Raw genomic sequence first — 11,593 nt, forward strand, 5'->3', positions numbered from 1 at the left:
AGAGAGAACAACATAGCATCAGTTGACAAGGGGACGGCCTTCATCTGAGGACGTTCGCTCAATTCCACTAATTACTGAACAGTTGTTGTCATATTATTTCACAGTTTTACTGTTGACGTCACCTTTACAGATTCTCCATTTACTCTACTCACCCCAACAAGCACATTAACACAGCGAATCATCTCTTTAAAATCGTTGTTATATTACAGCTTCTCATTACGTTCTCCCCAGTGAACTGTTTAAACCACACTACAAAATGGTGCCAAACAGATTCACTTTCACTGAGCCATAAAAGGGTCAGATGCAAACAAGACACTGAACTGTCAGGTATATTAAGTCAGCATATAATGTTGCTCTGTCCCATATTAACAGCAGTATTTCTTAAAAATATAGCTTTATTCCTGCTTTGCAAAAGTAGACCAGAATTGCTTCCAAAACAGCAACTGTATTTTTGACACACTTTCTGTCCTGCTGTCTGAATCAGAGACTCAACAACAACAACGAAGACTCAGCGCTTCAGCGTTTTCACCTTGTTACTGACGGTCACAGCACTGAATTCAGTTGGTGGTGGGAAACCACCGATCATAGTAAATCAAAATGTGAGGGATCTGGACATCAGTATAGTTCTTCCTGTATATGAACTTCTCTAAAACCTCCTAGTCACAAAATTATCATTAGGGATGTACGAGGTCTTCACCTGTGCACAATGCTATGCAAATTAACACAGTCTCCACTTTTGTTAATACAGCTGTTCTGATTAAGCGTGTCACTGAAGTGTGATTGAACATGTTCGGCGCATGATTAAGTGAGCGATTAATCATTTTTGTTCACATCTCACATGCTCGGTTACATAAAAACTCTTTAAGTGTGAGTCACTGTCACAGCTCGGCCCGGCTCAAGAACCAAAAGTGGACAAGACACAGTCGCAATGTGGTTTAGTGAGGGAGCCAAACAGACACACGACGTGTTAGTTTCAAGTTCTACAGTTACAGATAGAAAGTCTGCAAAATTCAGACCAAATGAACATCCAGGACTTTCAGGTGGTCGTGATCACTGACTGATGCCCAGGAAGCAGCTTTAGCTCCTCTGTACCATCAGGAGAAGCACAAGCAGGCAGTGAAAGAGTCGGTGCGTGCTCTTTTATCTCATGCTGGGAGTAAAGACGTCAAACACAGTACTGTGTATGTAACTGTTTCCAGGTCGGTACACTGTTGGGTTGGCAATAGAGGCCTTAACAATATTAATGTCAAGCATAATAACATGAGTTCAGATGAGCTCATTGCTTCAGAGCAACAGGTCGATAATGTGCTGTGACTCAGTTTGACCGCTGCTGTTACAGTCTTCAGGAGCCTGAGGTCTGAGATAAGCTTTGCAATTATCAAATAAAAGTGTGTGTAAGGTGTGTTTTGAGTCACTTGCAGGCAAAGTGTGTGTTTTCGTGTGTGTGGTGTCTCTCTTTGTTGCTCTTCTAGATCCTGTGGATACAGGAGCAAGTACGGGCATTACAACGGCAATCTTATCCAATCAGTAGTCTACATCTAATAAAGCATTTCTAAGAATTTGGGAACAAAGTGTGGCTGTTTAGGTCCCATTAGTACTGTATTTATAGCTGCTGCTGTTTGTTCCACCAGTGGCCAACAATTACTGAATGAACTGCAGTGAAATGTCATGGTTTGCAGATAATGAAGCACAATCAAGTCTTAACACGCATTAACATACAAAAATAATGAACAATCACACATACTACAGTAAATAAAAGCATGTCATTGTGTCCAGTATGTCCTCGCAGAGCTGCTATCTCGGCTATTACTCATTTCTTTTTGCCTCTGTGACGTCCTGCTTTCCACCAGCGTGTTAAATTATCTTTTTTTTTTTCTCCTGTTGCTTTTAATTTGCACCTCTGCCAGAAGACTCCCATGAAAGACCTCTAGAAGCTATTTTTGTATGAAAAGCAAGCACTGAAGAAAACACGAAATCTCAGCACCAGAAAACTTTCTTTTTTCTGTTTTAAGCTTCAGTACATGCAAGAACAAAGACTGACAGGAACAATATATGAAAAACCAGCTGGAGGAGCACCCCCTGCTAGCTGGTCAAAACTAAAAATTCTCTCATTTGAGGAACATGTCAAAATTAAAGCATATTTTGTGGTGTTGCACCACACTACTTCATCAAACGGCTTTTAATAACCTCATAAATTTCCATTCTCATGTTGCGCAGAGATTTGATTTCAAATCACATTTTAAAAGAAATTCATTTTGAGGTTTCAGACGTTCGGACCTATAATTAAATATAATAGTAATTACCTGAAGTGAGATGTTTAAATAATCACTGAGCCAGGTCATTGAACCCTTAGATGATTCTCTAGCTATCTATTATTTAGCCGTATTTATTTCTCTTCTAAGAGATTTTAAGAGTGCTCTGATAAAAAGCCACGAGAATAACACTTAATTGGTGCTGAAAAACTGTTTGTCATTCTTGGCATGGTTCGATCCTCCTGTTATATGTTGACTGTATTTATATAACTTATTGTGTATTATCAACACAATAAGTGTTTATAATAATGTTAGGTAGACTGTGTCTGTACATGCACATTCTGTAAAACCTGTTTTTTTGCGACTTACATGTTACCACTTGCTCTAGTGCATTTCTATGCAGTGCATACAGGTGCACACACACACACACACACTCACACACTGACACATTCCCAAAGGCCTGCGAGTTCAGGGAGAGGCACGACTGAATGTGTGAAGTGCTGCTTCTGTCCTGTGAAGCGGCAGTGTGTCCTCTGGAGACACAAACAGCACAAATATTACAGGAGCTAGGGTTGAAGCAGGAAGGACCTGTGTACAGTTTATGATGCAGCTGTAGATTCAACATAACACACAACTTACCAGATATGACATCAAGATGTTTTACTGACACAGACCTTTGATGATGGACAGTTAGAATATCATATTGACATTTTGACAACACATTTTGTAAAAACGTGAAACTGATGCTGCAGCAATGGGCTCAATGCTTAACACACTCAACAATACAATACAACTGTATTAATCAAATAATCTCTGTTTTGTTAAACTAATAAAAGATATGAATTGATACATCCCACAAAACTGCAATATAAGAGAGTAGGTTAAGCTTCTCCTAAGGCACGGCAGGATTTTGAATGTGCCAACCTGCTACTGACATAGTAAGTTAGAGGAGGTGATGTTACTGAAGTGGACTGCAATCAGCCGTCTATGGCAAAGAAGGAGAAACGCTCAGGTTCTTTTTGTAAGTGATTCAGAGAAACACTGGAGGAGAATGTAAAGGTAAAAAGACCTAAATTACCTATGAAGATGTTGTATTTAAGGTCAATTAGGAAAAATGGAAGATTAGGACTGGTTTGTAATAGAGTACACCTGATTTCCAAAACAGAAAACATTGGCGTCTTTTATTTCTGCCCTTTATTTTAAGTTTCAACTCTAGCACATCCTTTTAGTGCACACACGCTTGACATGATACATGATAGCACAGGGAGCACAGTGATAGAACAGATAAGCCTGGTGTCTCCTCAAATTTATTACTGCTTTAAGTGAGGTCTCTAAAGGGATGGCTCTTTGTCTTTGTGTGTGTGTTTGTTTGTGTGTGTGTGATAGCGTACAGTATGACAGTATATTATAAGTACAGTATAACAAGTAACTGCGCAGTGCAATGACATGATAAATATCCACATAAATATCAGTTCATAGAATGGTGCAGAGAGACGTTGCATGCATACTGATTTTCAGCGAAGTGTATACAATGCATTTCTGATTTAAAACATATTCAATCACTGATCGAGAGATGGAAACTCAAGTACAGTGAATGTGCTGTATGTTTTATAAATGACACTTCACATTCACACCTCCTGCCTCTGCTTCTAATGAAACTCCTGGTCATGTTGTTCCTCTTAAGAAAATGTCAGCCTCTCAGCCACAGCTCTGAACCCTGACTGTATTACTCACCTACGTCAGTTCAGTTCAGTGAACCAGCGTTTTACTTCTAGAATGAAACTGCCTGAGGAGGCATTATTCATTAAAGGCCTATGAAAAAAGCAAGAAAGGTTCCTTCTTATACTGGGAAGTGTATGAGTCCATACACCTCACTTATCAATGGTTTGCACAGGTGTGACCGCAGATTCATTAGTTTAGATGTCAGGTATAATAATCCCTTTTATATACGGGTACACGGGTTGTGTACAGTCAGCCAACTCGCAAGAACGATTTTATTGTATGAATGAACAGACCTAATAAGGGGGTCTGAGCTCACCACCCCACCAAGCAAGCACCAAGCTCAGTACAGCAGAGAGGCAGGGTTGTCTTCTTGTGAACTGCTCGTACATGTTTCAGGTGGTCCTAGATTCTCCATGGACCATGACGTGGGTGGTTATCACTGAGAGTGTGAGCTGCATTATTTCATTGTGGTTTTTCTTCTGCAGTGTCTCTCATATGGCTGAGAACCATTCTATAAAGATAAAAGAAGACATTTGAGCTAAAAAGATTCTGCTACCACAGATTTAATATTGCAGAAAGTATCAGTGTTTCCCCTGCTGAGAGGGGTTTGTGTAACTCTTCATTCAGATGATACAGCACCAGCAGTCAGATCAAAGGTCTGGGAATTTAGACAGTTCACTGGTTATTGCGCACACACATGCAAACACTCACACTATTTCACAGTCTTCACCATCCTCATCCTTAATTAATGTTGATCTACTCATGCATCATGCCCCCTGCACAAACGGTGACATACGTACCGCTCTCCTTCCACTTCCCTCTTAAAGCATCGCCACCTGTTCGCCACCCTGTCAAACTGTCAAATCGCACAGCTTCAGCCTTCAGATTGAAGGCAACATGCTGGAAACAACCACATAACATCATGACAAATGTTTATCAGCCTTTTTTTTTTTCTGCATGATGAATAATTCAGAAAGCTAACCTGCTTTAAATGCAAGAAGGACAAGTAAATAATGTTTCATTGTGTTGTCACAGACATGACACTATTTCGAAAAAGCTGTAACAGAAAATAAGGTCACAATAATTAATGTGAAGTTCAATTCCTAATAGTAAAACACTCTTCAGCTCGATGTTACCACGGTTTTCCCACTATAAGCTTACCTTGGCTGGTGTGATGATAGAAGTGAGGTGAGCTAATGTAAGCACGTTTTATATAGCTGCTGTGTAAGTGACATTAATGAGCGGGTTTTCTGACTTCATAGCTCTACACTATGTTACTCTGTCACAGATAAACATGATGGATGCTACGTTTAGTTCACATCAGTCGTAGGAAATTTCCGAGTTTGAGCCTGAAACCTTCCACAATTCACACAATTAACACAGCTGAGCGCAAGACGCTTTTCTTCTTATGGTAGTTAATAGCCTTCATGGAAATCAGTCTAGGTGCCATGTTGAGTGACATCAGAGCATCTGTGGTACATCATACATCAGCAGCAGTTGATTATAGTCTTCATGTTGCTGGGTGTGACTCCATCACTGTAGAGTAACTACACTCTCAAAGATAAAAAAACACACTTTTTACTTGAAACCTTCAGCACTTTCTTCTGTTCCTTCTGTTAGAAAACTGCAACACAGTCCTTCCCTTCATATCTTTTAACTCTGCTGACTTATTCGTTTTTTTGTATTGTTTCAATTTGATGGGGAAACTCGGTCAAGATCAGTTGTTACGTGGCGCCACCGTGTGGCCTCACTTGGTTTCTTGTACATACAAAAAGAACAAATACACTATATTAAAGGCACAACAGCATAAAATTTAAAGATATGAAGTTACATTTCTGCAGGGCTTATATTTACATTTGCTTATATTTCATAATACAACAATAGTAATAATAATACAATGGCTAAATTAGGAACTATAGTAATACTATAGTATAAATACACTATTAACACCTTAATGTCATTATAATAAACGTCAAAGACGTGAAGATGTAAAGGAAAGATCTACTGTAATAGGATCAGGATCCCTCATACACCCACTCATATCAGTCTTCATTACTACTACTGTAGCTTTGAGTGGGATTAGTAGGTGATGCAGGTAATATGTGTGCATTAAACTGTCCAGCGATTACTCCATACGTCCATAACTCCTGTTCTGCTGTAGTTTTTAAACTTTACTTTTCACAGTATCAATTAAAATACAAAAAGGTTTTACAATTAAGTGCATACTGCAGCAGATTTTAATGCAATCACTAAAGACAGTAACGACAGCACGAAGCTCCAACTGTTTTAGTACAAAAGAAAACTGATAATGCTGGTAAATAAATAAATAAAGTTTCGCTCATGTCTTCCTTTCACTCCTAGTTTTATTATCACCTCCCTATTTGTCTGCCTCTCTCCATCCCTCAGTCATTGTGAATCCTCTTAGAATTGGATTATGGGACTAAGATGTCTACACTGAGAGAGAAAGAGAGAGGGTGAGAGACAGAGGATGAGAATGAGGCACACAGAGTGAGAGAGAAAGCGATACAGGAAGAGATACAGAAGAGCAGAGGAGGAAAATGGAGAGAACCCCTCGGCCTGAAATGGGCCTGGAACGGGGTAGGAGACAGTCTGTAACCAGGGTGAGTACGTCACCTTTTCCTCAGGTGCACAAACAGCTTTATTTCTCTATAACAACTCGAAAACAGTATTTGCTGCAAACAACAGTACCACTTCTTTGCTGTGCTATCTTTGCATGTATGTGTGTGTTGAGTGAGAGTTGAAAAGTTAGAAAAACACGATGGACGTCACCTGCCTCCTTATTACGAACTTGAGTTTGGCTACACGAGCAGCTGGTGTGTGTGTGTGAGCTTGTTTGTGTGTTTATGGAGTTACCCAAGGACAAACTACAGTAATGTGATAAACCGAGGGGATCACCTTCCTCTTAATTAATCTCACTTATAAGTTCAGGTCCTATTAGTCATGCTGAAATAAATGTGTGCGTCTGTGTCATAGACAGAATAAATATTGTGTCACTGTAAAGTGTCTCGACAGCTGAATTAGACAACACTCCACTACAAGAACATAAAAGGCTAATGTCCGCATTTTTCTTCTTAGGGAGAGCCAGCAGAACCTTACACACACCAGAGTCCCACCTCCACTCTCACTAACAAGGCAAGGACAGACTAACTGGATGGCAACAATGTCCCTCCTGTCCTTAACCAACCCTCCTGCCTGGACCATGTGCTCCGCTCTCTGTATCCTCATTGTGCTGATCCCACGAGCCAAAGCAGACAACCTGCAGAACACCACCAATCAGCACAATGGTGGGGGTTCCCAGTGTGGGGAGTACACTAACCAGGTAATTACTGTAAACACCCTGAATACATGGGAAAGGGATGTTGTCTAAACAGTCAGTGGAAATGTGTTGCTTCTTCTTTTATACTCGCTTAGCAGGAATCAGAACGTGTCATTTCCAGTTTTGACAAAGTGGTTTCATGAATTTACTGCAACATCGCAGGCAGTTAAAATACTGTAATCAAAGTCCTACTCAGGTTTATACTGATGCAACAATGTGTGAATGTAACTAGTTTATCTACATTATTATCGCTCAAAGGGCCACAACACAAACGGAGGAGTCCTGAGATTAATGTGGCTAGTCGTCTTTGACCTTTGTGAACTATTGAATACCTTTACCTCTTATGGCTTCAAACGTTTATTTTAATTAATAATATGGTATTTTAATGCATTAGCTGAACAAGTTACCTATAATGTAAAAAAAAGTCATTCTAGCTTAAAAAAAAATCCTTTACTTCCCTCTGAAATGATAAAAATCGGACGAACTAAAAAAAGGACCATCAAAATTGTATTTAATCTAAGTAAAGTACTTACTACTGCTAATTTTAGTAAAAGTTGAGGAAAGGAGTACTTAGATTCGCAAAGAATACCATATAAAACGCATATGTTTTAAATTGTTTTAAGAGAAAAAAGCAACTTTTCATCTTCATGTTAATTAATTTTTCAATCATCAATGATGTCAAATGTCAAAAATCTGCATTAGTACCATTAACAGTTACAAACCATGGTTTTAAATTTTCATTGCCTCATTAAGTTGATGATTTTTGTGCTGCTTTGATGACCTTTAGTGACCTTTTATACCTTGCTGAACTTGTTGTTTCTTGTCTGAAGCTGGAGAAGCTGGAGGATTCTCTTGATCGACTCTTCTTCGTCTAACAGGTGATGGAGAATGGGATGTGTCGCCTGATGGCCACGCTGCCCCAGCTGAACGAGCAGAGATGCCCAGATATGTTTCGCTGCACAGACGAGGTTTCCTACTGGTTGCATGAGAACGAGGAGAGAAAGCAGCAGGTTGTGGCTCTGAAGGAGACCATCTCTGAGCTGCAGGAAGAGCTTAGGAACCACAGGCACCGCATCAAAGTCCTTGAACTGCAGGTGAGATTTCTATTGACTTAGTAGACCAGGGTAACCTGCTTTGAATACACGATTTAATCTGCCTGGAGACTAATTCGCCCCTTTGACACTCTCAGAATAATTATATATCCCCTTCTCCACATAAAATAAAATATGCTCTTGTGTATGTGGTTAATTGCACCAGGCTTAATGTTTACATTTATTGCTCAAGGTTTTGGGCTCAGAGAAAGATCAGACTAGACATAAATATTTTATCCAGTGAGCCTTGAATCTGGTTGAAATTGAAGTATAGATTGACTATTAAACAAGTGTATTTTCGTGAGGGAAACATATTTTATTACTTGTTGTGAACAGTTCTGAACTGTAATTTGGGGCCTGGTCATCAAGCTGGCTTCCCCTAGCATGTCCTTGACCTTAGTCACTAACAGGATTAGCCTCCTACTCTTCCACGTGTTGCCTCATGCGTCTCAGGCAGTGAGCCTATGCAAACAGAGACTCCCACCTGAACCGGTCAATGGCCAGTGGTAGAAAGAGATCATGTGCTGCGTGTGTTGTACATGAGGGCTCCTGGGTGTGCCGAAGCAGCTGGCTACTTATCCATGCCTAGGCTGGACAACACGCCGATGTGTTTACAGGAGAGGGTGCATCATTTTGTTCTGAGAGCACCAGCAGATGTTGCAGATGTTAGAGGGTTAACATCTGCACAATGACAGGCGCTTGTAATCTTAGTCAGTTATTTCTTAAAAGTGACAAAAGACATCTACAAATATCTTTTATATCGGGTGAGAATAAGCCGATTTGTTCATTCATTGAAAAAAGTACTTTGAGAGGGTACCAAAATCTCTGCACACTTTTTAAAACCACGGTTTGCCTATGTTTTTGTACTAGTGTGAGCATGTCTGTGTATTTATGTTGATACCAGAGTGAAGAGAGACTCCATTTCAACTTGTCCCTGGAGCGGCGTTTCCACGAGTTAGAGGAGCACTACGTTGAAGCCACCACACTGCTTCACCTACAGGGAACCTTGATCTTGGACCTTCAAGTACTTTCTTAATACTACTCCACTTACATTGTTTCTTAACCATTTTCAGAAGGGAACCAAAGACAGGACCCATGTGTACTGGGTGGTTTTCTGATACTTTTGTGTTTCTGTTTAGAATCAACTCCATAATCTAACACTTTTGGTGGACAAAGTAAAAACCAACCCTGGTTGTTTAATCAACATCGTTCGTCCCAACCCTCTCTTGAGTGCTCAAGAAGGCCTGCACCCAGGTACTTATTCTAAAACAACACACAAATGCTAGGATCTCCCAGCAGAGGGTGCCATATTCCCTTAATTACTTTCCTCCATGGTAGTCTTGCTTCATATGTTCTTTCTCCAGATGTTCAGCATGTGAGGAACTGTCCCATAGACTGTGCTTCCATCTACCACAATGGAGTGAGAAGATCAGGTCTCTACACTGTAGTGCCATCACTGGCAGGCATGCCTGTGCAGGTGTACTGTGATATGGACACGGATGGTGAGTCATAGACACAAACATGCAGTGATATTACACATACGTCAAAATTTGTATTTAAAGAGAGGACAAGGGGAATCTGTTCTACTGGCCGCTTCTTTTCGTCTCAGGTGGTGGCTGGACTGTGATCCAGCGGCGAGTCGATGGCTCAGTGAGCTTCGACCGCAACTGGAGGGACTACAGGGACGGTTTTGGTGACCTGCACTCAGAGTTCTGGCTGGGCAACGACCACATACATGACCTGAGCACCCAGGGAGACTACAGTCTTCGCATCGACCTGGAAGACTGGAGCCACAAGCACAAACATGCCCTCTACCAAAGCTTCCTGTGAGTGCCGTGCACAAGATGCTGACAAATACATGCTTCTATCCAAAGCGACTTACAAGTGCGATACAAGGTACAAGGCAAAGGCATGGTAAGCAGAAGGAGGTCTTGCCTAAGCAGCAGGGATTTGAACCCAAACCTACCACATGGAGGGCTGTGGAACGATCGTACCACACTATCCACTACACCATCCACATACAGAACTAACTGTATTCCTGCATCGTTTCTTACTGTTCTTCTGTGTGTGTTTGTCAGTGTGGAGGATGAGGAGCACCAGTACCGTCTCCATTTGTCAGGCTTCAGTGGCACCGTTCAGGATTCTTTTAGCTGGTACCACGACAAGCAGGGCTTCAGTACACCGGACAGTGGCAACATCTGTGCTGAGATCTCCCACAGCGGTTGGTGGTACAACCAATGCTTCTACGCCAACCTGAATGGTGTCTACTACAGGGTAAGTGTAAACATATGGACCCTCACTTTTTACATTCATGAACAATGACTGCTTACTACTACTTGATCCTGCAGGGAGGCCACTACACTCCTAAAGGCCGGGGACCGCTGGGTCCTGACGGGATTGTTTGGCACTCCTGGAGAGACTCTGACTATTACTCCCTACGCAAAGTCAGCATGATGATTCGACCACACAGCTTCCGGACCCGTCTGTCACCCTGAACCACATGACAATGATTAGGATGCATGAACAATACTGTGGCAATGGGAATGACGTAGAAACTTCACTGGTGAAGTTTTGGTGGTGACTGAACCCACAGATTAACCTGCAGAAATGCCATTCTTGCTATTTTTAACTACTGTATACTTTGTTTGCACATGGCTGGTATGTTTAATATTCTCAACAATATAAACTTTAAAATTTATGCTGCATATTTTTGGAAACTTTGTCCCTTTTTGGGACATGGACATTTGTCACTCAGTCATGGGAAATGAGCTGTTCCTCTTTTTCTACTACTGTTTTATACATTTAGCCTGATACCTCAAAACGTTTCACACCATTAGTAACTCAGCCAAACTCAAGAGTTTTATATACTTTAACAGAATGAGTTACACTGTCTTCTACTGAGAGGAGGCATATACAGCAGTGTTTATTTGATGCCCTGCATTCAAAGTGCAGATGTACATGATAGCCCACTGCTATTTCCAATCACTTCAATTTTCAGCCAACTATGGATTAAATCAAATATGTAACCTTTTATTGAAATATTACATGCACAATATTAATCGCTCATGACAAGAACACAGAACTGTATAAGATAAAAAAGGCCTCAACCTGTTGATTTTAGTAAGTGCTACTGTGTGACTACAGTATATACTCAAGAAAAGACGTGCTGTTGGAGGACCGTGTATATATGT

At 40.8% G+C, this 11,593-nt stretch overlaps 1 protein-coding gene across 1 annotated transcript; it reads left to right on the forward strand.

The window, feature by feature from the left end:
- The first annotated feature begins 7,155 nt into the window (after nt 1-7,155).
- si:ch211-203k16.3 (fibrinogen-like protein 1) lies at nt 7,156-11,026 on the forward strand. The gene is made up of 8 exons (XM_026341670.1): nt 7,156-7,314; nt 8,190-8,405; nt 9,307-9,426; nt 9,542-9,656; nt 9,767-9,904; nt 10,012-10,228; nt 10,481-10,676; nt 10,751-11,026. Exons 1-8 carry the CDS (start codon nt 7,156-7,158, stop codon nt 10,895-10,897), a joined length of 1,308 nt encoding a protein of 435 aa, XP_026197455.1. The 3' UTR covers nt 10,898-11,026.
- Nucleotides 11,027-11,593: the final 567 nt, after the last annotated feature.

This window comes from Anabas testudineus, chromosome 24, assembly GCF_900324465.2.
Source record: "Anabas testudineus chromosome 24, fAnaTes1.2, whole genome shotgun sequence".
In the NCBI taxonomy this organism is placed as follows: Eukaryota; Metazoa; Chordata; class Actinopteri; order Anabantiformes; family Anabantidae; genus Anabas; species Anabas testudineus.